General features: G+C 44.7%; 1 protein-coding gene across 1 annotated transcript; it reads right to left on the bottom strand.

Annotated features, from left to right (window-relative positions):
* Positions 1 to 1,164: 1,164 nt before the first annotated feature.
* On the bottom strand, positions 1,165 to 27,691 carry fam171a2b (family with sequence similarity 171 member A2b). Its single transcript, XM_021565388.3, has 8 exons — positions 27,401 to 27,691; positions 25,015 to 25,242; positions 23,129 to 23,221; positions 21,589 to 21,747; positions 20,892 to 21,071; positions 19,837 to 19,950; positions 8,919 to 9,048; positions 1,165 to 7,099 (listed from the first exon to the last, which is right to left on the bottom strand). Exons 1-8 carry the CDS (start codon positions 27,537 to 27,539, stop codon positions 5,620 to 5,622), a joined length of 2,523 nt encoding a protein of 840 aa, XP_021421063.1. The 5' UTR covers positions 27,540 to 27,691; the 3' UTR covers positions 1,165 to 5,619.
* Between the last annotated feature and the right edge of the window lie 170 nt (positions 27,692 to 27,861).

Raw genomic sequence — 27,861 nt, 5'->3', positions numbered from 1 at the left:
GGTCTGGTCCATCCGGTGCCTCCTCCATGCACCAGGCCTCCTGTGGCAGCCCCACGCACCAGGCTGTCTCTCCGTCTCCTCCCTCCAGGTGCTCCCGCCTGTCCAGCGCTTCCAGAGCCTCCCTCCTGTCAGGAGCTGCCGGAGCCGCCTGTCAGTCAGGAGCTGCCGGAGCCGCTCGTCAGTCAGGAGCTGCCGGAGCCGCCCGTCAGTCAGGAGCAGCCGGAGCCGCACGTCAGTCAGGGGCTTGCTGGAGCCGCCCGTCAGTCAGGGGCTGCCGGAGCCGCCCTTCACTCCGGCGCCGCCGGAGTCTCCCGCCTCTCCCGTCTATTCGGGGCCCGCTGCAAGGGTCCCCAGTCCGAGGTCGGCGGCGAGGGTCGCCGCTCCAAAGGCGCCACTTAAGTGGGCCAAGACTATGGTAGAGTGGGTCCACATCCCGCGCCAGAACCGCCACCGCGTACAGATGCCCATCCAGACCCTGCCCTATGGGTTTAGGTTTTGCGGCCGGAGTCCGCACCTTTGGGGGGGGGGGGGGGGGGGGGTACTGTCACGCCCTGACCGTAGATTGCTTAGTATGTTTCTATTTTTAGTTTGCTCAGGGTGTGATGTGGGTGGGTATTCTATGTTGTAAGTCTAGGTTTTCTTTTTCTATGTGTTTGGCCTGGTATGGTTCTCAATCAGAGGCAGCTGTCTATCGTTGTCTCTAATTGAGAGCCATACTTAGGTAGCCTGTTTTCCCATTTTGAGTTGTGGGTGATTATTTTCCGTTTCAGTGTTTTCACCACTGTTTCGGTTTTCCTTTATTATTTTGTTCGTTTGTATTCAGTGTTCAGTTTAATAAAGGTATCATGAACACGTCCGACGCTGCGCTTTGGTCCACTCCTTCTTCCACCAAAGAAAATCGTTACAAAGAATGTGTATTTTCTAAAGCTATTATCATTTCATCTAGTCCCATTATTACTCTTTTGTAATGTAACATTGTGCTTTCAATACGTCATGCCAATAAAGCCAATTGAGAGAGAGAGAGATATGGATGGCTGGTGTGAGATCTACAGAAATGACCCGCTAAAGGCCTCACCACAGTAAAAGAAAGTAGCGGCTAAGGACAAAAGTGAACGGATGAGAACAAACAGAGATAAAAATGTACACAAAATCACATCACCAATGTAATTGTTAGACAGTGCAAACAAGTTTATTTCTATCTTATCTCATGTACAGAATCGATTTACAGTTTACAAACTGACTGTTTTTTTTTTTCTCACACAGAATAATATACAACGTGTTGTCTCCTCTTCCACTCCCAAAGATGTTTTTAATATACAGCTGCTCTTTATACACAATAGTGACAATAATGTGTTTTTGTGCAATCAGGGTATTGGATGGAAATTAGGTGACCCCAACATACATTTATTGAATTCACAACCACAAGTAAGATTTGCAGGACATTACTCAGACTTGTGTACAGGTACGTTTTGTTTTTTGATTTTGTAATATTGTGATATCACAAAACTTTTAAAAATACTTTGGGAAAAACTTGAATGCATCTATTTTTGTAATTTTGCTCAATTCAAGGTCTGGTATCAAACTAAACAAATCCACAATTGCACTAATATCAAGATGCTGTCATATCCGGCCTAGTAGTAGGTAGGGAGATTCTGAACATTTATTTTGCCTCTTGTAACCAACCAAACACGACATCACAATTGTCTTACTGCATTGGAAAAGGTTATAGACAGCTTGTACGAAAAAAAAATGACATAATTTGGCAAGAATAGACCTGGGAATCCATTAGAATAGGGCTATACAATTTTTCATCCAGAGTCAGGGTAGCCATACTATACATTTAAGTGAACATTATTCTGAACGACTTTGAAAATAGCAAAAACAAGAAATTCATAAAAGTCTACTGTCAATATAAACGGAACAAAGTCCTCCCCATTTATAAACAGAGAGAGAAAAAAAATGTACTGCAACATAATAATGTTTTACCCTCGCATTGTTGCATTTTTCATAACTTTTTTGTCTATTTTTTACAATCTCTCTCAATGGTATTACATCCATTTACAGATCTACTGCACCAACTCTTTGTGACTGTGTTGTACTGTAGCTATGCATTTCTTCATTTACATCTGTAAGAAATATGATTCACAGTTGTTAAGTGTCATAGGCAATTGTGATGCAATCTACAGTGAGAGCATATTGGCCAGTATGTTGTACTTGTAAACATTTAAGACCGGAAGTGAATTTTAAGAGTAGAGCGAAATTCATCTAAAATGTGTGTACATTTGGCAACAGAATTTGATATACTTCATGTGTGCCAGCAACATTCTGGATATTATCAAAAAAGACTTTCCATTAAAAACACTCTACTCTACATATTACATGCACATACAGTACATATACACACACAATCTTATATAGTTCTCTGAATTTGTCAGTTATCAAACTTGTACAATAAATAGCAATCACTTAGTCTACCACGTTTGTTGAGAAATGATAGACACAAGAAACTATGAACACAAGGACATATTGAACACAAAATGAGTCATTGATCAATTTTGGCATGCATGCTCTCCCCCGGGGAAGATATGTGTGTTCTTAACTAAATGCAGTGTGCTTCCATTTTTGTGTCTGTCCATTTGACAAGATTAGCTTAGGTGATGTAAAACCTTCTTGGACTGCATTTTGAAAAGGCCCTCCATGCCAGTCACTTAACCCTATGTAAAAAGGCACTTACAGGAGAAAAGTGGTACAGATTTGCATGGCCTTTTTTTTTGGTGCCTTATGCTTATTTCATACATGCAACCTTCAACCAAAAGGTAGACTCTCAAAGCTAAATATTATTTACAGCAAGCAAATAACCAAATGGCACAGGAGAAAAGCAGAAATGTCTCAAATTTGGGCAAAGTGTATCAATACTACACAAATGAATGAAGACCCTGGAAGTAAAAGAAAGGTTGTGCATCATGACCGACATTTCAAATTGTTATCGTCATCTTTGATAGCTATATACAATACACCAGTGGCACCGCCTCCCCTACAGGCGGTAAATCAATAGATCTGATTCATTTGATTCAATGCAATTTTATCTTTGTGGACTGCACCCATCACATGATTGTTCACTCAATAACCCCACCTACAGAGCAGAAATTCATGCTGCTAATAAGCTATTTGCACCTTCCCGTTTATTTAAAATGTTATGGTTATTTTGCTCACTGTCAATTGCTCACGAAAAAAATGCAATCTTTGTGTGACATATTATATGCGACTCCCCGCCAGAGACCCGGGTTTAATCCCCGAGTTGACCCTTCCGACTTTTCCCCTCGTTACCTCTGTATCCCCTTGCAATTGAATCTGTCTAAATAAAAACTAGAAAATATATGTGAAAGTGGTATTCCCCTCTCCTATTTTTTGGGGTACAATACAATGATTTGGTTGCAAAAGTTACTGGCCTGCCCTACACAATATAAATATAATTTATATTGTGACGCATAATTGCCATTGTAGCATTGTGATGCATAATTGCCATAGTCATTTGGAATGTTCAGTCAATGGGCATTATAATAATAACAAAAATAAATGTTATTTGAAGCACTTTTCACAACACCCAAAGTCACTTTACATACACACGAGAATCAGCAGGATAAAAAGCATTAAAATCACATCATAAAATAATTAAGTATATAAAAGTACACTAAATGTAAGGACAGACTAACCATGGAGAACACTAAACACGATGACAGATTAACCAGGGAAGTGAACTAGACAGAGGATAAAAGCTAAAGCAGCCGATAATCCGGGTAAGCCTGTGTGAAGAGGTGTCTATTTAGTGTGGACTTGAATATGTGTATGGATTGTCCGGTTCTGACATGGAGAGTGAGGAAGATCCAGACTTGAGGAGCTGCACAGCTAAAAACCCAGTCTCCCATGGAGCGGGGCGCTGTGAATAGGTGGGAGTGTAGAGGTGCAGGACGTCAGTAAGGTATGTTGGCGCCAGTCCATTGAGTGCTTTGCAGGTGAGCATGAGCAATATGATCCTGTATTGAACTGGGAGCCAGTGGAGGTTGATGAGGGTTGGGGGTGATGTGGTCCCGAGATCTGGTGTGTGGGAGTACCCGTGCAGCTGAATTTTGAAGTTTGCCCAGTGTTTTGTTGGGGAGTCCGTAGAGAATGGCGTTGCAATAGGCCAGCATGATAAAACAAAGGCATGGATGAGGGTTGTGGTGTCAGTGAGAGAGGGTCTAAGTCATGAGATGTTTTTGAGGTGGGAAAAGGCTGACTTGGTGATGTTAGGGATGTGGGGTTCAAATGTAACACTGGGGGGGGGGGGGGGTGAGGTGAGACTACTGCAGCTGTTGGTAGATAGCCTGAAGGCCAGAAAACTGTCACAGAGGTCGGTGGTGATTGTAAGAGAGGGGTTGTCCAATGGATGGAGAAGATTTTTGATGGTTGAGTAGAGCATTATAGGTAATGCAGTTATTCTACAGTTTCGAAATTGGCCTACAAATGCTTACATCATATGCATTGAGACAGCATGATCTCCCATAGCAACCGTGGTATTCCAAACACAAAAACAGAAAAAATTCTAAATAAAACCCGTGGAATATAAAATGGCCGGTGGCATGTACCAGGATGGCAAATCTGTGCAAAATTGTAGGAGATCCCACCTCAGATAAGTGGCTTACAGTATTATAGTAAATCATTACAACACATAAAGAATTGCAAATACATTTCCCTGAAGGAGTAATGCACATTTCACATTAAAAGTACATAATTGTACACACGACAAATGGAGATCAACAGATATTTTACACTAACTATCATTCCATAAAAATCCTCCAAATAGAAAACCATAAAGAAAGAAACCACATAATCTCCACACATTTATGCTTTGGGATAATGTGTGCTAATGTCTTCACAGAGATACAGTATCTCCTTATGGTCCAGGAAGCAGGCAGACCAAAGTGACAGAATTACAACCACTAAAACTCAAGGTGGGCCTATATCAGAGTTTTGGTACCATTTTAATTCAGCCAATTCCTGGCGCAAACGGAAATTACACATTTCGGTTTGCTTCCTGAAATGACTGAACTGAAATGGAATTGACCCTGGCCTTCATAAATGTGTAGTACACAAGTCCAGGAGAGAAGAGGGTAGTCCTGTCCTTGAAGTAACTTGTCTTTCTCATGTAGAAGTCCATTCACAATACTGGGCAAATTATTTCAGTCGCAACAAGATACTGTAGGTTAGTTCTCTCCAAATATAGCCATTTGGGTTTTCTTCGTTAAGATGGTTATTTCCAAAGTCAGTGGCTCAGAGTCTAATTTACTGAGAGGGATTTAAAAAATGGATTTGTAAAGACATGGAGAAGAATGATGGGAATTAGGGGTGCGATCGAATAAATGTGAAACACAAAAACCATAGAAAGAGGCTGCCATTAAAATAGTACCATTTGACGGATTATCAAGCAGGCTTGTGCTTTTCTAGGATCTTCTTTCGGTCAAATGCTACTCCTCCACCTTCCTTTTATTGTTTCTCTAGGTGTCTCAAAATGGCTGTAGAACTGCCCTGACTACTGGACCAACTCTTACGTTCCATATGAGTGGAGCCTGAGATGTTAGCCTACAACTTTTTAGGGGGAAACACCATGAGAGGCCGGTCTTCGATCTTCTGCCACGGGCTCTTCTTGTTCTCATCCTTGCTGTCCGGGTCGTCCTCTGGGCTAGTCATGGAGTCGCGACGGTTCTCGCTGTTGCTGCTGCGCGCGCTGTTCATGCGGCTGCGGCCTCTCCGGGGGACGGTGGAGCCCCGCGACGAGGGCCCCTCGTCCAGCAGAGGGGTAAGGGAATTCTCCTCGGGCGACACTGGGCGGCCCTCGCTGCTGCTGGGCTCGCTGTGCTCCTGGTATGCCAGCTTGGACATGCCCTTACTACCACCACCCTTCCGTCCACCAGTTCCCCACCGTTCGTCCTTACCCTTACGGATTGCCGCAGCCTTGCGGTCTTGGGTGCCGTCCATGGGTCCTTCGAGGTTGGCTTCTCGGATTGTGCTGCAGCTGGGGCCACCGCCTCCCCCGCCAATTCCGCCGCTGCTGAGGTCGTTGCTCACGTCGATGTAAGAATGGCGCACGTGGTTGGCGCGGCCGTCCATTGAGATGAACCAGGCGCGTGGGTGCTGCTTAATGCCCAGCTCCAGGAGCTTCTTCTCAGTCAGCCCCTGCAGCTCGCCATTCATCTGTGCCATGGTGGAGTCGTTAAAGAGCACAGGGATCCGCACAGGGCCTTGGGATGGGTCCGAGTTCCAGTTTTGACCCTCCGAGTCATCCCCTTGGGAGCCGCCCTGCTGCTGGTGCTGCTGGTGCTGGCTCTGTTGCTGGGGATGGTGTGACTGACCGGCACCCATCTGCATCCCCCCTTCCTTATCCTGCTGCTGCTCCTTCCCGGAGAAATCTGAGGACATACGCATGTAATGGGCCGGTATGACCAAGGTGGGCACCATGCTTCGGTACATGTTTTCCTTCATCTGGTCCATGGAGTGGCAGAAGATGATCTGGCCCGGTTGCGTGTTGAGCGATGTCGGGCGGGCCAGGTGGTCGGCGGCGGCCGCAGAGTACTCGGGAGGCTTGTCTGACTTGTCCGACAGGAAACGAGGTGGGGAGCCCCCATCTGAGGTGTAGCCACGATTGTCGTTGGCGGTGTGGCAGCGTATGTGGTAGTCCGAGTCCTTGTCGTCCTCCATGATGGGGCTGTAGTTCCGTGAGTAGTCTTCTTGCAGTAGCAGGGGGTTGTCGAGATTGTTGGTGTCTGTGGCGCGGGTCACCTTCATAGGGAAGCTCTCGCCCCTCTGGGGTCCCGAGGCTCCTTTCGCCTTCGAATGCCGCAGCTTGTGGGCGGGGACGTGCTTGGCGAACTCCTCCCGCGAGCTCTGGTAGTCTCGTGAGGGGGATGGGTCAGATTTGTTGGCATCATTGGATGGACCGGATTCAACGTGGCCGCCACAGATGAGGTTGAGGCGGGAAGTGGAGGTGCCCTGGTCGCGCTTGGAGCTGTTCAGAGCAGTGTGTGGCTTTCCCTGTTGTCGCCGTGGTTTTAGACATTTCCGTCTGGAAAAAGAACAAAACAAAAAAGTCAGACAAAACTAAAAAACTCTGACAAAACAAACAAAACCCCAGACAAAAATAAACAAAAAACTTGGACAAAAACATGGAAACCCCAGACAAAACAAATCAAAAAATGTATTATTTTGTTGTTTGTTCCTAACGCATGTTCATAATGTAGAAGCCCATTAGAAGTGAGACCTACAGTGGGGCAAAAAAGTATTTAGTCAGCCACCAATTGTGCAAGTTCTCCCACTTAAAAAGATGAGAGAGGCCTGTAATTTTCATCATAGGTACACTTCAACTATGACAGACAAAATTATTTTTTTAAATCCAGAAAATCACTTTGTAGGATTTTTAATGAATTTGTTTGCAAATTATGGTGGAAAATAAGTATTTGGTCACCTACAAACAAGCAAGATTTCTGGCTCTCACAGACCTGTAACTTCTTCTTTAAGAGGCTCCTCTGTCCTCCACTTGTTACCTGTATTAATGGCACCTGTTTGAACTTGTTATCAGTATAAAAGACACCTGTCCACAACCTCAAACAGTCACACTCCAAACTCCACTATGCCCAAGACCAAAGAGCTGTCAAAGGACACCAGAAACAAAATTGTAGACCTGCACCAGGCTGGGAAGACTGAATCTGCCATAGGTAAGCAGCTTGGTTTGAAGAAATCAACTGTGGGAGCAATTATTAGGAAATGGAAGACATACAAGACCACTGATAATCTCCCTCGATCTGGGGCTCCTCGCAAGATCTCACCCCGTGGGGTCAAAATGATCACAAGAACGGTGAGAAAAAATCCCAGAACCACACGGGGGGACCTAGTGAATGACCTGCAGAGAGCTGGGACCAAAGTAACAAAGCCTACCATCAGTAACACACTACGCCGCCAGGGACTCAAATCCTGCAGTGCCAGACGTGTCCCCCTGCTTAAGCCAGTACATGTCCAGGCCTGTCTGAAGTTTGCTAGAGAGCATTTGGATGATCCAGAAGAAGATTGGGAGAATGTCATATGGTCAGATGAAACCAAAATAGTACTTTTTGATAAAAACTCAACTCGTCGTGTTTGGAGGACAAAGAATGCTGAGTTGCATCCAAAGAACACCATACCTACTGTGAAGCATGGGGGTGGAAACATCATGCTTTGGGGCTGTTTTTCTGCAAAGGGACCAGGACGACTGATCCGTGTAAAGGAAAGAATGAATGGGGCCATGTATCGTGAGATTTTGAGTGAAAACCTCCTTCCATCAGCAAGGGCATTGAAGATGAAACGTGGCTGGGTCTTTCAGCATGACAATGATCCCAAACACACCGCCCGGGCAACGAAGGAGTGGCTTTGTAAGAAGTATTTCAAGGTCCTGGAGTGGCCTAGCCAGTCTCCAGATCTCAACCCCATAGAAAATCTTTGGAGGGAGTTGAAAGTCCATGTTGCCCAGCAACAGCCCCAAAACATCACTGCTCTAGAGGAGATCTGCATGGAGGAATGGGCCAAAATACCAGCAACAGTGTGTGTAAACCTTGTGAAGACTTACAGAAAACGTTTGACCTCTGTCACTGCCAACAAAGGGTATATAACAAAGTATTGAGAAACTTTTGTTATGACCAAATACTTATTTTCCACCATATTTTTCAAATAAATTCATTAAAAATCCTACAATGTGATTTTCTGGATTTTTTTTCTCATTTTGTCTGTCATAGTTGAAGTGTACTTATGATGGAAATTACAGGCCTCTCTCATCTTTTTAAGTGGGAGAACTTGCACAATTGGTGGCTGACTAAATACTTTTTTGCCCCACTGTATGTCTACGTGCTCCACACCTGCAGTAGTAGAGCAGCACACAGAGCAGGATGAGCACCAGCAGGGCCAGCGAACCCAGGATGGAGAGCAGGAACAGGGTGTGGTAGGTGGTGATGTCTCTCAGGCCCGAGTGACCGCCCAGACCCACGCCTGCATGAAAGACAAAGCCCATAGGAACAGGCCTGGGTCAGATACTGGAGCTGCGCTTGATTTAGTTTGCCTGATAAAATGTAACCGATAGAGTAGTTCCAAAAGTGCAAACTCCATGCTAAATCAAGGGCACCTGAAACCCAGGATTACGCCTGAGTGGAAGAAAAAGCAGAGCAGACCTGGGTCAAATACTTTAAAATACTGGAACGGCGCTTGATTTACTTTGCCTGGTACAATGGAAACAGTGGAGTAGTCCCAAAAGTGCCAATTCCAAGCTAAATCAAGCACACCAGTAATATTATAGTATTTTACATAATGTATTTGAACCATGATTGAAGCAGAAGCCTACTTACAACTAAAGGGATTACAGTGCATTCGGGAATATATTCAGACCCCTTGACTTTTTCCACCCTCTGTTACGTTACAGCTTTAGACTGTTACGTTACGTCTAACGTAACGTTACGTCTTTAACGTAGCGTTACAGCCTTATACATTGATTAAATCGTTTTTTTTTCATTTTGAGCCTGTAATCAAACCCACAAATGATGATGCTCCAGACACTAAACTAGTCTAATGAAGGCCAGTTTTATTTCTTCTTTAATCAGTTTTCAGCTGTGCTAACATAATTGCAAAAGGGTTTTCTAATGATCAATTAGCCTTTTAAAATGATAAACTTGGATTTGCTAACACAATGTGCCATTGGAACACAGGAGGGATGGTTGCTGATAAAATCTGCCATTTTCAGCTCAATAGTCATTTACAACATTAACAATGTCTACACTGTATTTCTGATCATTTTAATGGACAAAAAAAATGTGCTTTTCTTTCAAAAACAAGGACATTTCTAAGTGAACCCAAACTTTTGAACGGTAGTGTAAGTATTCAGACCCTTATCTCAGTACTTTCTTGAAGTACCTTTATCAGCAATTACAGACTCGAGTCTTCTTGGTACACCTGTATTTGGGGAGTTTCTCTCATTCTTCTCTGCAGATCCTTTCAAGCTCTGTCAGGTTGGATGGGTAGCTTCGCTGCTCAGCTATTTTCAGGTCTCTCCAGAGATGTTCGATTGGGTTCAAGTCTGGGCTCTGGCTGGGCCACTCAAGGACATGCTTGGTCACTCAAGGATATTCAGAGACCTGTCCCAAAACTACTCCTGAGTTGTCTTGGCTGTGTGCTTAGGGTCGTTGTCCTGTTGGAAGGTGAACCTCCGGCCTAGTCTGAGGTCCTGAGCGCTATGGAGCAGGTTTTCATCAAGAATCTCTCTGTACTTTGCTCCGTTCATCTTTCCCTCGATCCTGACTAGTCATCCAGTCCCTGCAGCTGAAAAACAACCCCACAGCATAATGATGCCACCACTATGGTTCACCGTAGGGATGGTGCCAGGTTTCCTCCAGCCGTGATGCTTAGCATTCAGACCAGAGTTCAATCTTGGTTTCGTCATACCAGAGAATCTTGTTTCTCATGGTCTGAGAGTCCTTTAGGTGCCTTTTGGCAAACTCCAAGAGGGCTGCATTTTAAATGAGGAGTGGCTTCTGTCTGGCCACTTTGTCATAAAGACCTGATTGGTGGAGTGCTGGAGAGATGGTTGTCCATCTGGAAGGTTCTCCCATCTCCCCAGAGGAACTCTGGAGCTCTGTCAGAGTGATCATTGGGTTCTTGGTCACCTCCCTGACTAAGGCCCTTCTCCCCCGATTCCTCAGTTTGGCCGGGTGGCCAGCTCTAGGAAGAATCTTGGTCGTTCCAAACTTCTTCCATTTAACAACGATGGAGGCCACTGTGTTCTTGGGGTCCTTCAATGCTGCAGAATTTTTTTTTGTATCCTTCCCCAGATCTGTGCCTTGACACAATCCTGTCTCTGTGCTCTACGGACAATTCCTTCGACCTCATGGCTTGGTTGTTGCTCTGACATGCACTGTCAACTGTGGGACCTCATATCGACAGGTGTGTGCCTTTCCAAATCATGACCAATCAATTGAAGTTGTAGAAACAATTCCAGTATGATCAATGGAAACAGGATGCACCTGAGCTCAATTTCAAGTCTCATAGCAAAGGGTCTGAATACTTATGTAAATAAGATATTTCTGTTTTGAATTTTTTGTAGATTGATGAGGATTTTTTTTAAATCAATTTTTGAAGGCTGTAACGTAACAAAGTCTGAATATTTTGCAAATGCACTGTATATTTCATTCAGACAAGCAGTTGTCCCTCTCCCTGTAACTTCGATATGTCATGTGTGGTTTGTTTATATTTAGGTTTCTTTGAACATCTTGGTACATATGCAGCAACATACATACATGTGATGTCATACAATATTAAACATAAGTAAAACATATGATCAACCTAACGACATGGACAGTGCGTCATCAATAAATCATTAGTCATGATCAACAAATTGGCATACCATTAAATCAATAATTATGCATATGAATGTCTTTAGTGATAGAGATATAATTTGCATATAGTTTGAGAGCTCTTGCCAAGAAAGATGTCTGGTGTCTTGTGGGGCGGCTTGTTGAAATGGAGTATTGCCTTGAACTCCGCAGATCATATCGTCTCTGTGTAGGGGTTAGAAACTTGTACAGTGGACATGTTTGGACATGCAGGATGTAATGTTATGTTTTTTTCCCCCAGTCCTGTGACATCTGTGAAGGAGTGTGAATGAAGACAGGGGGAGGAACCTTCTGGAATGAAACAGCTGGGGACTGAGTATCAGCATCAGACCTGGGTTCAAATGCATGGAGTATTTAAATATGTGTACTTGAAAATACACTTGTCTCAAATACATGCCAATACTTTCCAAGTTTAATTCAAAATACATTCCAATATTCAACCACTTGTATTTACAAAGAAACAAACACTTACTTTGAAATGTATGTGAAAGTATTTGAAATACAACAAATAGTATTTGAACTCAGGTCTGATCAGTATACTGTAGCATGGCTCATCTTCTTGTGGGATTGGGGAAGGGACATAACACCTGTGTCATTCCACCAAAGATGTTCAAAGGAGAAAGTGCACCACTAAACAGGAAGAATGGTACATACTGTACATGCTGTTTAGCATGGCAGATCATTAATGTAGGATAATATCACCTTCACAGTACTTCAAGTGATTAATGAAGTCCAAATAGTGTTTATGTGCTACATGGGATGTCATATTTTTGGAGCAAAACATTTCCCAACGGGATAATGGTACTGGGCCTCGTTTCCCAGAGCCTTCATAGCCTGAAAATCATCGTTAGAACCAACTTACGATGTTATCTTCAGTAGCCGAGGTGTTTCCCAGAGCCTTCGTTAGTTAGGTGGCTCTTAAAAACCTTTTCACATCTATGAGTGATCCAGACCACTCATAGAGCAGCCAAAGTACACCGTTAGGGTTGTTTTCCGCCTTCCCTCACAAGAAATCATTCTAAAACGATTTATAATTATTTTGTGTGAATGGGAATGATCATACGAGGTTTAGGATGTATAGGAACTCATTTCTAACATTTTGTCAAGCTTCGTTTTATCGAAAGCTGAATCTTATCCAGTACAAATTGGAAACACCTGGAACACTATAAACGCCAAGCCATTGTCAGAGGTCAGCAGAACAACAATAATACAGCATGGCTGCTATTCAGCTGTCATGTATTGTCATGTTGTGTCCTGTTCCTGTTCTTTCTCTTCACCCTGTCTCCCTCTGCTGGTCGTATTAGGTTACCTTTTCTTCCCCTCTTTCCCCCAGCTGTTCCTTGTCTTCTTTAACTACCTCGTTCACCCCTTTTCCCACCTGTTCCCTTTTTCCCTCTGATTAGGTCTCTATATCTCTCTCTGTTTCTGCTTCTGTCTTTGTCGGATTCTTGTTTGTGTTATTCATGCCTGAACCAGACTATCGTCATGTTTGCTGCAACCTTGTCCTGTCCTGTCGGAATCTGCCGGTCCATCTGAGCCTACGTATGTTTTGTTATTAAAGAAGCCCTGTTTACGTTAGTTCGCTTTTGGGTCCTCATTCACGCACCCTTAACAGAAGAATCCGACCAAGAATGGACCCAGCGACTTCGGATCCTCTCCACTCAGCCGTCGAGATCCAGGGAGCGATGCTAGGCAGACACGAGCAGGAATTGTCTGCTGCTCGACATGCCGTTGAGACCCTGGCCACCCAAGTCTCCAACCTCATAGAACAGGTTCACCATCTCCGCCTCGATCCACCGGCCACTTCCAGGGCTTTCGAATCTCCGGAGCCCAGAATCAATAACCCGCCGTGTTACTCTGGGGAGCCCACTGAATGCCGCTCGTTCCTCACCCAGTGTGATATTGTGTTTTCTCTCCAGCCCAACACTTACTCCAGGAGCACTGCTCGTGTCGCCTACGTCATATCTCTCCTTACTGGACGGGCTCGTGAGTGGGGCACGGCAATCTGGGAGGCAAGGGCTGAGTGTACTAACCAGTATCAGGACTTTAAGGAGGAGATGATACGGGTTTTTGATCGATCTGTTTTTGGGGAGGAGGCTTCCAGGGTCCTGTCTTCCCTATGTCAAGGTAATCGATCCATAACAGACTACTCTATTGAGTTTTGCACTCTTGCTGCCTCCAGTGGCTGGAACGAGCCGGCTTTGCTCGCTCGTTTTCTGGAGGGTCTCCACGCAGAGGTAAAGGATGAGATTCTCTCCCGGGAGGTTCCTTCCAGCGTGGATTCCTTGATTGAACTCGCTATTCGCATTGAGCGACGGGTTGATCTTCGTCACCGAGCTCGTGGAAAGGAGCTCGCGTTCTCCGTTGCCCCCCTCTCCGCATCACTACCATCTTCCTCTGCCGGCTCGGGTGCTGAGCCTATGCAGCTGGGAGGTATCCGCATCTCGACTAAGGAGAGGGAACGGAGAATCACCAACCGCCTCTGTCTCTATTGCGGTTCTGCTGGTCATTTTGTCACTTCATGTCCAGTAAAAGCCAGAGCTCATCAGTAAGCGGAGGGCTACTGGTGAGCGCTACTACTCCTGTCTCTCCTTCAAGATCCTGCACTACCTTGTCGGTCCATCTACGCTGGACCGGTTCGTCAGCTTCCTGCAGTGCCTTAATAGACTCTGGGGCGGAGGGATGTTTTATGGACGAGACCTGGGCTCGGGAACATGACATTCCTCTCAGACAGTTAAGGGAGTCCACGGCCTTGTTCGCCCTGGATGGTAGTCCTCTCCCCAGGATTCAGCGTGAGACGCTACCTTTAACCCTCACTGTTTCTGGTAATCATAGCGAAACCATTTCTTTTTTAATTTTTCGTTCACCTTTTACACCTGTTGTTTTGGGCCATCCCTGGCTAGTTTGTCATAATCCTTCCATTAATTGGTCTAGTAATTCTATCCTCTCCTGGAACGTCTCTTGTCATGTGAAATGTTTAATGTCTGCTATCCCTCCTGTTTCCTCTGTCTCTTCTTCACAGGAGGAGCCTGGTGATTTGACAGGGGTGCCGGAGGAATATCACGATCTGCGCACGGTGTTCAGTCGGTCCAGGGCCACCTCTCTTCCTCCACACCGGTCGTATGATTGTAGTATTGATCTCCTTCCGGGAACCACTCCCCCCCGGGGTAGACTATACTCTCTGTCGGCTCCCGAACGTAAGGCTCTCGAAGATTATTTGTCTGTAGCTCTTGCCGCCGGTACCATAGTCCCCTCCTCCTCTCCCGCCGGAGCGGGGGTTTTTTTTGTTAAGAAGAAGGACGGGTCCCTGCGCCCCTGCATAGATTATCGAGGGCTGAATGACATAACAGTGAAGAATCGTTATCCGCTTCCTCTTATGTCTTCAGCCTTCGAGATCCTGCAGGGAGCCAGGTTTTTCACTAAGTTGGACCTTCGTAACGCTTACCATCTCGTGCGCATCAGGGAGGGGGACGAGTGGAAGACGGCGTTTAACACTCCGTTAGGGCACTTTGAATACCGGGTTCTTCCTTTCGGCCTCGCTAACGCTCCAGCTGTCTTTCAGGCATTAGTCAATGATGTCCTGAGAGACATGCTGAACATCTTTGTTTTCGTTTACCTTGACGATATCCTGATTTTTTCACCGTCACTCCAGATTCATGTTCAGCACGTTCGACGTGTCCTCCAGCGCCTTTTAGAGAATTGTCTTTTTGTGAAGGCTGAGAAGTGCTCTTTTCATGCCTCCTCCGTCACATTTCTCGGTTCTGTTATTTCCGCTGAAGGCATTAAGATGGATCCCGCTAAGGTCCAAGCTGTCATTGATTGGCCCGTCCCTAAGTCACGCGTCGAGCTGCAGCGCTTTCTCGGCTTCGCGAACTTCTATCGTCGTTTCATCCGTAATTTCGGTCAGGTGGCAGCTCCTCTCACAGCCCTTACTTCTGTCAAGACGTGCTTTAAGTGGTCCGTTTCCGCCCAGGGAGCTTTTGATCTCCTCAAGAATCGTTTTACATCCGCACCTATCCTTGTTACACCTGACGTCACTAGACAGTTCGTTGTCGAGGTTGACGCGTCAGAGGTGGGCGTGGGAGCCATTCTTTCTCAGCGCTCCCTCTCTGACGACAAGGTCCACCCTTGCGCGTATTTTTCTCATCGCCTGTCGCCGTCGGAACGTAACTATGATGTGGGAAACCGCGAACTGCTCGCCATCCGCTTAGCCCTAGGCGAATGGCGACAGTGGTTGGAGGGGGCGACCGTTCCTTTTGTCGTTTGGACTGACCATAGGAACCTTGAGTACATCCGTTCTGCCAAACGACTTAATGCGCGTCAGGCGCGCTGGGCGCTGTTTTTCGCTCGTTTCGAGTTCGTGATTTCTTATCGTCCGGGCTCTAAGAACACCAAGCCTGATGCTTTATCTCGTCTCTTCAGTTCTTCAGTAGCCTCCACTGACCCCGAGGGGATTCTCCCTGAGGGGCGTGTTGTCGGGTTGACTGTCTGGGGAATTGAGAGGCAGGTAAAGCAAGCACTCACTCAAACTCCGTCGCCGCGCGCTTGTCCTAGGAACCTTCTTTTCGTTCCCGTTCCTACTCGTCTGGCCGTTCTTCAGTGGGCTCACTCTGCCAAGTTAGCCGGCCATCCTGGCGTTCGGGGTACGCTTGCTTCCATTCGCCAGCGTTTTTGGTGGCCCACCCGGGAGCATGACACGCGTCGCTTCGTGGCTGCTTGTTCGGTCTGCGCGCAGACTAAGTCCGGCAACTCCCCTCCTGCCGGCCGTCTCAGGCCGCTTCCCATTCCCTCTCGACCGTGGTCTCACATCGCCTTAGATTTTGTCACCGGACTGCCTTCGTCAGCGGGGAAGACTGTTATTCTTACGGTTGTCGACAGGTTCTCTAAGGCGGCTCATTTTATTCCCCTTGCTAAGCTTCCTTCTGCTAAAGAGACGGCACAAATCATCATCGAGAATGTTTTCAGAATTCATGGCCTTCCGTCAGACGTCGTTTCGGACAGAGGTCCGCAATTCACGTCTCAATTTTGGAGGGAGTTTTGCCGTTTGATTGGGGCTTCCGTCAGTCTCTCTTCCGGCTTTCACCCCCAGTCTAACGGTCAAGCAGAACGGGCCAATCAGACTATTGGTCGCATCTTACGCAGTCTTTCTTTTCGCAACCCTGCGTCTTGGTCAGAACAGCTCCCCTGGGCAGAATACGCCCACAACTCGCTTCCTTCGTCTGCGACCGGGCTATCTCCTTTTCAGAGTAGCCTCGGGTACCAGCCTCCGCTGTTCTCATCTCAGTTCGCCGAGTCCAGCGTCCCCTCCGCTCAGGCTTTTGTCCAACGTTGCGAGCGCACCTGGAAGAGGGTCAGGTCTGCACTTTGCCGTTATAGGGCGCAGACTGTGAGGGCTGCTAATAAGCGTAGAACTAAGAGTCCTAGATATTGTCGCGGTCAGAGAGTTTGGCTCTCCACTCAGAACCTTCCCCTTAAGACCGCTTCTCGCAAGTTGACCCCGCGGTTCATTGGTCCGTTCCGTATTGCTCAGATCATTAATCCTGTCGCAGTTCGACTTCTTCTTCCGCGATATCTTCGTCGCGTCCACCCGGTCTTCCATGTCTCCTGTGTTAAGCCCGTTCTTCGCGCCCCCGCTCGTCTTCCCCCCCCCCCCCCCCCCCCCCCATCCTTGTCGAGGGCGCACCTATCTACAGGGTCCGTAAGATTTTGGACATGCGTCCTCGGGGCCGTGGTCACCAGTACCTAGTGGATTGGGAGGGGTACGGTCCTGAGGAGAGGAGTTGGGTTCCCTCTCGGGACGTGCTGGACCGTTCGCTGATCGATGATTTCCTCCGTTGCCGCCAGGTTTCCTCCTCGAGTGCGCCAGGAGGCGCTCGGTGAGTGGGGGGGTACTGTCATGTATTGTCATGTTGTGTCCTGTTCCTGTTCTTTCTCTTCACCCTGTCTCCCTCTGCTGGTCGTATTAGGTTACCTTTTCTTCCCCTCTTTCCCCCAGCTGTTCCTTGTCTTCTTTAACTACCTCGTTCACCCCTTTTCCCACCTGTTCCCTTTTTCCCTCTGATTAGGTCTCTATATCTCTCTCTGTTTCTGCTTCTGTCTTTGTCGGATTCTTGTTTGTGTTATTCATGCCTGAACCAGACTATCGTCATGTTTGCTGCAACCTTGTCCTGTCCTGTCGGAATCTGCCGGTCCATCTGAGCCTACGTATGTTTTGTTATTAAAGAAGCCCTGTTTACGTTAGTTCGCTTTTGGGTCCTCATTCACGCACCCTTAACATCAGCGGCTTGCTGCTCTCCAACATAACCACTGCACCGGCCGCACAGTCGGTTGGTTTATATAAATGTGCATACTTGCAATGACCTGAGCCCATTGCAGACTCACAATGATGGGGCAAACACTCAAAAATACAGGCTCCCACGAGAGGAGATACTCAAGACTGTTCGACCTGCACTGACAATCACAGGCAATGGACACAGGGACATTCTATGGGTGAAAGGAGCCAAATCGAGCAGTAAGGATCATACCCTGATAGTGAGAACAGGTTTGAGAGGCAGTGAAATACTAGTTTATGCCCAACTTGTATACAATAATTATTCCTGGAAGAAATAACTATTCCAAACCAGGACAAAGTGACAGGAGAGGACAGGGACAGGAGAGGGCAAAGAGAGAGACACAGACGAGGTAGGAGGGGAGACAGAGATAGATAAAGAGATTCAGATGGGACATATGGAGAGAGAGACAGTGGGGAGGGACAAGGGGGAGGGGAAAGAGGAGAGACAATTGTGCTTAATGCACAATACAAATATGTCCTGAACAAATGTTCTTATGAAAAGAGTGCTTGTTTCTACTATATTTTATTTAAAATAAATGGTCTGAAAATATCAGATTTTCCTTTGAGTTTCAGTACCCTTATGGCAAAGCTTTGCCGTGAGGCAAAAAAATAAATATTTGTGGGCTATACTCGGCCTTGTCTCAGGATGGTAAGTTGGTGGTTGAAGATATCCCTCTAGTGGTGTGGGGCTGTGCTTTGGCAAAGTGGGTGGGGTTATATCCTGCCTGTTTGGCCCTGTCCGGGGGTATCATCGGATAGGGCCACAGTGTCTCCTGACCCCTCCTGTCTCAGCCTCCAGTATTTATGCTGCAGTAGTTTGTGTGTCGGGGGGCTAGGGTCAGTCTGTTATATTTGGAGTACTTCTCGTGTCTTATCCGGTGTCCTGTGTGAACTTAAGTATGCTCTCTCTAATTCTCTCTTTCTCTCTCTCGGAGGACCTGAGCCCTAGGACCATGCCTCGGGACTATCTGGCATGATGACTCCTTGCTGTCCCCAGTTCACCTGGCTGTGCTGCTGCTCCAGTTTAAACTGTTCTGCCTGCGGCTATGGAACCCTGACCTGTTCACCGGACGTGCTACCTGTCCCAGACCTGCTGTTTTCAACTCTCTAGAGACAGCAGGAGCGGTAGAGATACTCTTATTGATCGGCTATGAAAAGCCAACTGACATTTACTCCTGAGGTGCTGAATTGTTGCACCCTCGACAACTACTGTGATTATTATTCTTTGACCATGCTGGTCATTTATGAACATTTAAACATCTCGGCCATGTTCTGTTATAATCTCCACCGGAAACATCCAGAACAGGACTGGCCACCCCTCATAGCCTGGTTCCTCTCTATGTTTATTCCAAGGTTTTGGCCTATCTAGGAAGTTTTTCCTAGCCACCGTGCTTCTACACCTGCATTGCTTGCTGTTTGGGGTTTTAGGCTGGGTTTCTGTACAGCACTTTGAGATATCAACTGATGTAAAAAGGGCTATATCAATACATTTGATTTGAGTGTAGGGGGTAAAAATAAAACATTTTTGGGGATACAATCGAAAGCCTAAAATAGGATGGAATACTTTTTTTCTATGAAAATCAGAAATATGTGCAGTAGAGGACTAGTTACTGGTACTGTATATTTGTGGGCTAAAAGGGAAATATCTGAGCGATATATTGTGGTGCAGTGTGCAAAAGCACCGCGGCAGAAAGAAAACAACCGGGGTTCAATGAGCATTACATGATGAAATTGGTTAGTTTGTAGATGATGCTGTTACAGATGTAGTATCTTAATTTGATCACTATTTTGTTGCTGTGAATTTTCCTGCCTAGCAGGAAATGCAAACCTGTAGTGTATTTGAGTGTTTAAAAAGCTTCTAAAGTCTTTCATTTCGACTTCAGACTTGATTTACCCTAACGAAAAATGTATCAACCACGACAAAAATGTCCATTAATTATAATCCACCTAATAATTCATATTTCCAGTTGCTGCAGGATTATTTTCCTGCTGTAGCAAACTGGCTTAAATTAAGATCCTAACTAAATGTCCAAGACGTAGTACAAGGCGATTAGCCAGTTACAGTACCTGCAGATGAAGGGAAGGCTGCGACCCAATACCCCAACTGGGGAACGACCACGTTCCAGATTAGTTGTGTGCCCTCTTTTTTAATGTAGCCAGTTCCATTCCTGACCCACAGACCTGCAACAAAATCCACACACCCAACATATAAATGTTTTAGTAGGCAACAAGTTAAAAGCTTTCAAACATATGCTCCCGAGTGGCGCAGCAGTCTAAGGCACTGCATCTCAGTGCTAGAAGTGTCACTACAGACAACCTGGTTCGACTCCAGGCTGTATCACAACTGGCTGTGTTTGGGAGTCCCATAGGGCGGTGCACAATTGGCCCAGTGTCGTCCTGGTTAGGGTTTGGCCGGTGTAGGCCGTCATTGTAAATAAGAATTTGTTCTTAACGGACTTGCCTAGTTAGAAAAAGGTTAAATAATATGTCATTTTGGTAGTCTGAAATTGGTCTCTAAAACTAAATAATCCAGGGATTTTGTAATACATTACCGAAGCATTCATTAAGCTGTAAGTGCAGGCCCCTTAAGATTTCTAATGAACTAAAAAGCATGCTCAATGCAGTCCAGGGATATGCTTAATATAGATTAAAGCTGCAATATAACCTTTTGGGTGACCTGACCAAATTCACATAGATATGTGGTTATAGATCTGTCATTCTCATTGAAAGCAAGTCAGTAGATATGTTCTATGGGGCTATTTTTATGCTTCCCATTCTTAAGTTTGTTTTATCCGTTTTTTTACACCAGCTTCAAACAGCTAAAAATACTGTACGATAATTTGGGTTATGGATAATATATTTCACAGCGGTTTAGCTGGTACAATGGTTATCTACACTGTACATGTTTGTTTTGTCACAAACTTAAATTAGGCAAACTACTAGAATTTTTGCACCTAGGAAATGGCGGAGCGATTTCTACAAAGTGCAACTTTATGGGTTAAGGAGTCATTTTTATCCCAGATTACCTATTGATCATGTTTGTGTCTATAGATATAACACAGACTGATGGATGAATATGAGAATTTCAAATGGAACATATGATCCCAGTAGCTTTCACATACCCGTCTTGGGCTGGTACAGCCAGGCGGGAATGCTGGTGGCGATCCTGGTGCGAGTATCCGAGGGCAGCGGTACGGAGACGTGAACCGGGTCAGACACCTGGATGGCGGTCCCATCGTGGTCAAAGAGCTGAACGCTGACCACCGCCAGTGCTGTTAAGTCTGTCCATCCTGTCTCTGCCCCTGTAGTGTACATGTTATTGTTAAATCAAATCAAAGTTTGTCACGTGCACCAAATACAACAGCTGTAGACTTTACAGTGAAATGCTTACTTACAGGCTCTAACCAATAATGCAAAAAAGGTGTTAGGTGAACAATAGGTAAGCAAAGAAATAAAACAGAAAAAAGACAGGCTATATACAGTAGCGAGGCTACATACAGTAGCAAGGCTACATACAGACACCGGTTAGTCAGGCTGATTGAGGTAGTATGTACATGTAGATATGGTTAAAGTGACTATGCATATATGATGAACAGAGAGATATGTTGATCACCCATAGCCTATAACAACAAGCATTCCTAACACTATGCCCTTGATATCAACTACCACCAAACAAGCTGGGCCAATCATGATTTTGTAATGATCGTCGTGATATGTAGTTATCTTACCTACTTTATTGAAGGCACTTATTGTGCGTCGCTCTGGATACGAGCATCTGTTAAATAACTAAAATGTAAATGTTCTTTCTCCCAAGCCAACCTGTGCTGTTGGTTTCCAGGCCCAGGAGGTACGGGAAGCCCCCGATCTCATACTGGCTTCTGGCAGTAGTCAGCACAGCCGATAGTGCTGTGTAGTTGGAATCAGCTGGCAGCTGAAGGGACTTTCTCTGGAGCTGGACCAATGGCTGGTTCCGTGCACCTATAAAGGAAGTAACAGATGCCAATCGTGAGACATATGGGTCATGTTCAGTAGGGCATTTAACAGAAAATAAAAAAAAATGGTGTTTCTTATTGGACAAATCCTGGTAGTCCCCCCCCCCCCCCCCCCCCACACACCGTTTCAGTCCCTTTTCTTGTCTGGTGGCTAATGAAAAATGACCCAAAGTCTGGTACAACCATAACAGCACTCGCCTGGCAGTGACTTTTTGACATAAAAGCTACAGTATGTAGGTTAAAATACTACATCACTATCAACACTGAAAGGGGCAATCTGCAGTAGCTACATACATTTTTTTTAAAAACTTTTACATTAATGATATATACTGTACATATTGATTCTTGAAGAATACGACTTATAAATGCCTCATGGGCTTAGTTAAACTGTCGTACCCCATAAGAACCCAGAATATAAGCTTATTTTATTGTTTTTAAACATGCTACTCAAAACAAACTGTAAAGCCTCTAAACATGGTTAAAACTATGATTTTGATGTCATGGATGGTCAGTCCTTGCACCCATAGCTCTGTTTATGAATTTGAGAGGTAACATTTCTCTAGCCCCAACACTAAGCTGTTTACCAAAAACAGTGGCGGGGTGCCCGCTTTGTTGTTGTATCTACGGCAGATTGCCCCTTTAAGGCAATAGTACTGTATGTTTGAGACATGAGACATGCAGTCATGAATTTGGGAAATGGACTCGTACAAAACAGCAGCCAAGTACTCCACTGTGGTTGTTGCTATGGAGACAGCAGAAGGAAATAAGAGTGTCACGTGAGAACCTCTGGAGGCCGTTGGGTGCAAGAACAGAGAAGAGTCAGGTGAAAATTGGACCTTCACTCCCCTCTTTGAAGGAGGTGGATTCTGGACAATAAATGTTTGTTGTTGGCCTCAGAACTCTGATCAGATTTCAAATAGTCCATCAAACCTGAAACACCACATTCCTTCCATAATTTATGTAATAGTCTTGAGTAAAGACTGCCCCTTTAGGAGGAAAAGGTAATGCAGAGAGCAGGACAAAGAAGCAGTGTTTCCCTTACCATTAGCAGTTAAGAGCATTGGGACAGTAACCGAAAGGTTGCTGGTTCGAATCCCCGAGCCGACATGGTGAAAAATCTGTCAATATTCCCTTGAGCAAGGCACTTAATCCTAATTGCTCCTGTAAGTCGCTCTGAATAAGAGCGTCTGCTAAATGACTCAAATGTTAAATGTATAGGCAGGATGGGTCCCCCCCACCTAAGAGAGTTTGGCTTCTATTCATTTCAATTGATCATCCTAGTTAGTCTGGATGTTGTTCTAGGGAGAAAGACTGAAAAAGACCAACTAGGCAATACCACTTAGGTCGTTATCGTTATTGTAGCCTACCTGGGGATCCATGCAGCACCTGGATGACATCATCATAGAGAATGAGGGTGCCTGGCCTCTGGACTAGGAGGTACAAGCTGACCGATGCATACACTGCAAGAGAGAAAAACACCCATATTAATGGGCGACTGAGTCTAGCTAGACAATTTCTTACATCTACTCCTGCATTTCAGATCTACAGGAATGCCTGGGGAGAAGCGGCTAGGGGCCCCAATTTGGAATTCAGCCTATTTTGAGAGACAGAGAAACAAAAGGATAGGATCACTTCTGCGTGGGTCTGGATGTGGCAGAGCAACCTATTTTTGTGTTTTTTTTGTGTGTGACTATTCTAAAAAAAATTAACCAGTGGATACAGTTACTGTTAGAAGTTATAACATTAGAATTATCGACAGCAAAACAATTGAGGCCTGGACAAATACACTTGACTCCGTAAAGAACAATCTCAGCTAAAGCCCCACACATACAAACCAATTACAGTGCCTTCAGAAAGTATTCATACCCCTTGACGTATTCCACATTTTGTTGTGTTACACCCTGAATTCAAAATGGATTTTTTAAAATGATCTCACCTATCTACACACAATTCACCCATAATGACAAAGTGAAAACTTGTTTTTAGACAATATTGCAAATTTATTGCAAATTAAATTATTAAGTATTCACACCCCTGACTTATTATTTGTATTCTTCAAGCTCTGTCAAGTTGGTTGTTGATCTTTGCTAGACTGCCATTTTCCAGTTATACCATTGATTTTCAAGCCGATTTAAGTAAAGACTGTAACTAAGTCACTTACCAATGTCATCTTGGTAAGCAACTCCAGTGTATATTTGGCCTTGTGTTTTAGGTTATTGTCCTGCTGAAAGATTATTTTTTTCCCAGTGTCTCTTGGAAAGCAGACTGAATCAGGTTTTCTAGAATTTTGCCTGTGCTTAGCTCTATTCCGTTTCTTTTTATCCTAAAAAACTCCCTAGTCCTTGCCGATGACAAGCATACCCATAACATGATGCAGCCACCACCATGCTGGAAGATATGAAGAGTAGTGCTCAGTGATGTGTTGTATTTGCCCCAAACATTACGCTTTCAGGATATAAAGTTAATTTCTTTGCCATATTTTTGTAGTTTTACTTTAAAGCCTTATTGCAAACAGGATGCATGTTTTGGAATAGTTGTATTCTATACAGGCTTCCTTGTTTTCACTCTGTCATTTAGGTTAGTATCGTGAAGTAATAACTACAGTAAAATGTTGTTGATCCATCCTCAGTCATCTCCTATCACAGCCATTAAACTCTAACTGTTTTAAAATCACCCTTGGCCTCATAGGGATTTAACTAAGCGGTTTCCTTCTTTTCCGGCAACTGAATTAGGCGCCTGTATCTTTGTAGTGACTGGGTGTATTGACACACCATCCAAAGTGTAATTAATAACTTCACCATGCTCAAAGGGATATTCAATGCCTGCTTTTTTTTACCCATCTACCAATAGGGGCCCTTCTTTGCGAAGCATTGGAAAACCTTCCTGGTCTTTGTGGTCGAATCTGTGTTTGAAATTGCTCAACTGAGAGACCTTACAGATAATTGTATGTGATGGGACCAGATTTAATCATTAATCAACATTATTTCAAAACTCCGCCTTAAAATCCAGTGTTTCTATGTCAAACAGTTTTGTTATATTTCAGTCTTAGTTTTAGTATTAAAATGAATTTTGGTGTTAGTCACATTTTAGTAATTTCATTCTTCATTAGTTTATGTTATCATTCAACTAAAACTCTGGAAAATGTTTGTTTAGTTTTAGTCACGTCCATTTTAGTCACATAATAGTCTTGTCGTCTCGTCACATTTTCGTGAACTGAAATGAAAAGTAATTTCTAATAGGCATTTTCACTTACGAGGGATGCGGCTAGCGTGCCAGGGGACGGAGTTGGTGACATAGTCGTGTTTGGACGCTGAAATGATGACCCAGGTCCCCGGGTGGTACAGGAAGGTCACCCTAAGCACGCCATCACTGCCTGCCTGGCTGGACGCTAACACAGACCGGTTCCCATGAACCTCTATGGCGGCGCCGGCCAAAGGTGAGAGGTCACTGTTGTCGAACACCTGAACTCTGATCTGGACCTCTGCAAAGGAATGAAAACAATCAGTGCTTGAGGGGATCAGTGTGAGTGAGGCGAGGTGAGGTGCAGAAATTGATCATCTTGATCACATAATTAGTAGTTATTTGGCATGCAGGATGATTTTTAGACCAGTGATTTTGTGCAGTCTGACTGTCGTCGATCTCAAACACGCACAATGGTGCTGTCATAATTCCGCTTCTATGTCATTCTATTGGGCCCCCGAGTGGCGCAGCGGTCTAAGGCACTGCATCTCAGTGTTAGAAATGTCACTACAGTTCGACTCCAGGCTGTATCACATCCAGCCGTGATTGGGAGTCCCATAGGGCGGCGCACAATTGGCCCAGCGTCGTCCGGGTTTGGCCGAGGGAGGCCGTCATTTTAAGTAAGAATTTGTTCTTAACTGACTTGCCTAGTTATATAACAGTTCAATTGCGAGAGCTTGGGATGTATGTGCAAAAAGTTGATTCTGAGATAAATTGGCTTAAAAAGTTCCGAACTGTCATTGTTTTGAATGGTGTCAGCAATTTGTATATGGTATTCTTTTAAACTTAACAACCTGAATTGGTGTATTTAGAGTTCTATATGGGTAGCAGTGGAGACTGGTGGGAAGAGCTATAGGAGGATGGGCTCGTTGTAATGGCTGGAATGGAATAAATGGAAGAGAGCCAAACGTGGTTTCCATATGTTTGCTAGCATTCCATTAATTCCATTCCAGCCATTACAATGAGCCCGTCCTCCTATAGCTCCTCCCACCAGCCACCTCTGATAGGTAGAGTACATTGCACAGAACTAGGCTAGAGCCAAAAACAAAATTTTTACAAAAATGCAGGTAGAACCATGATAGTCCCAAACTCGCGACTGCTAACTTGCAGAAGTAAACGTGTGTGCTGCTGGTGTTATTGTTGTTGACAAAGTCCAGTATTTGGTCTTCAGTTGAATAAGCCAATACAATAAACACGAGCAACAGATAAAATTGATCAATTGTTTCTTTCTAAACCTATCCAACGCTGTGTAGCTTCACACCCAAGTAGACACTTTGGGACCCCCTACTGATCGTTTCCTCTGAGAACATTTTGTTTCGCATCTTGTTTCTCTAATGCCATGGATATGGGTTATGCTGTGGAGGTTTCAGTGGATACAGGAGTCTCCACTAGGTGTATTTCAAGATGGCAAATAAAAATGCTACTGGAATGGGTGTAGGCCTACAGGATGAGACCTAGGCCGACTGTTAAATAGACATATGTTGCCATTCTTAATTCTTAATTCTTAATTTCTGTCCAATAGCAGGCTACATGCATATGCATGCATTCCCATGCATATGTGTTTCCTTCTGCCATGCATGCCATCATTACAGAGCCCTAATGTTTCAACAAATGCATTTAGTGTGTTTGAGGACACAGGCTAAAATAAATAATTGCTGGGGGTGTATTTATACAATGAATATATTCCAGAACCAAATATGAAATATGAAGGGCTGAATAGAATAGATACAGCAGATTTTTTTTATTGGGAGTGGGACTATGCTTTACATACTATATAGGCCTGTATATTTCTATGCCAAGGCCTACATGAGCAGTTTTTGAATGCACGAATGGCCGGGATACATTGTTACTGTTAAATGAATTACTATATTGACCCCTGGCTAGCATAGCCGCTAAAGGGACATCGATTTAGGACCTAACTAACAAGAGAAATATGTGAACACCTAGGCCTGTGATTTATTTTCCTCGACTATGCTGGCTATATGTTTTACAGCGGCACATTTTCCCTTATCATGATGAGCCCTTCAAATAGCCCGACAGGGAGAATTAGGTTGTAACAATTTGATCGCTTATATTGAGTTTTTTTTATTTGAATTTACATATCTTCAAAAAGCTGATAAGGTAAAGATTATTTTACCAATTTTTATAAACACACACGCTTCACGGCATGACTAGCTATTTCATTTGATTGGGATGCTCCGAAGATCCATTTGATGCAACATACACATTGATCAACAATACAATTTAAGAAAAACGGTGACTCGTATCATTAGCAAAGAATCCTTCCAAACCAACGGTTGCAATTTCGTTAATATTTGTCAACAAAAGCCTTTTTTTTAAAAAACGCAACCACTCCCATCCTCCCTCATTGTGCAGCATCCCATATGGCGTGAGCTTACCAAGTGCTCCTTGATCTGGAAGAGATTTGGCTCGCGTCTCCCAGACCGCGGAGATAAAAATAAAGAGGAACAAACGAGAGATGTAGATGGGTGACATCCTTGAAACTACATCTCTATTCCAAATTCGGCGGCCATACATCCATTTCTCCCGGGCGGGTTACTGGGCTGTTGACAATTAATTCGCAGTCATTTCTCGGTTGCCCACCACCTTAAAGGATGCTGAGGTTGAGCCTGAGCTGCCGTCTGTCAGCTCTCTCTTGCTTTTATTGTCTGGTGTGGACGCTAGGTTTCACTCTACTACCCTCTAGTGGTATCGAAGTTAAACTGCGATAAACATCCTCGAATATGGTTCCGATTCATAAGTGAAATGTAAGGTTTTCATTATCCTTAAAGTTAATTTCAACATGAATGGCCGATTAGCTACTATTTTGTGCTTGTTGATTAAAGAAACGTGGGTACTT

The sequence above is a fragment of the Oncorhynchus mykiss genome, chromosome 16 (assembly GCF_057628025.1).
Source record: "Oncorhynchus mykiss isolate SJ-2025 chromosome 16, ASM5762802v1, whole genome shotgun sequence".
Lineage (NCBI taxonomy): Eukaryota > Metazoa > Chordata > Actinopteri > Salmoniformes > Salmonidae > Oncorhynchus > Oncorhynchus mykiss.
The sequence above is the reverse complement of the archived record's forward strand: the minus strand, read 5'-3'. Positions and strand labels throughout refer to the sequence as shown.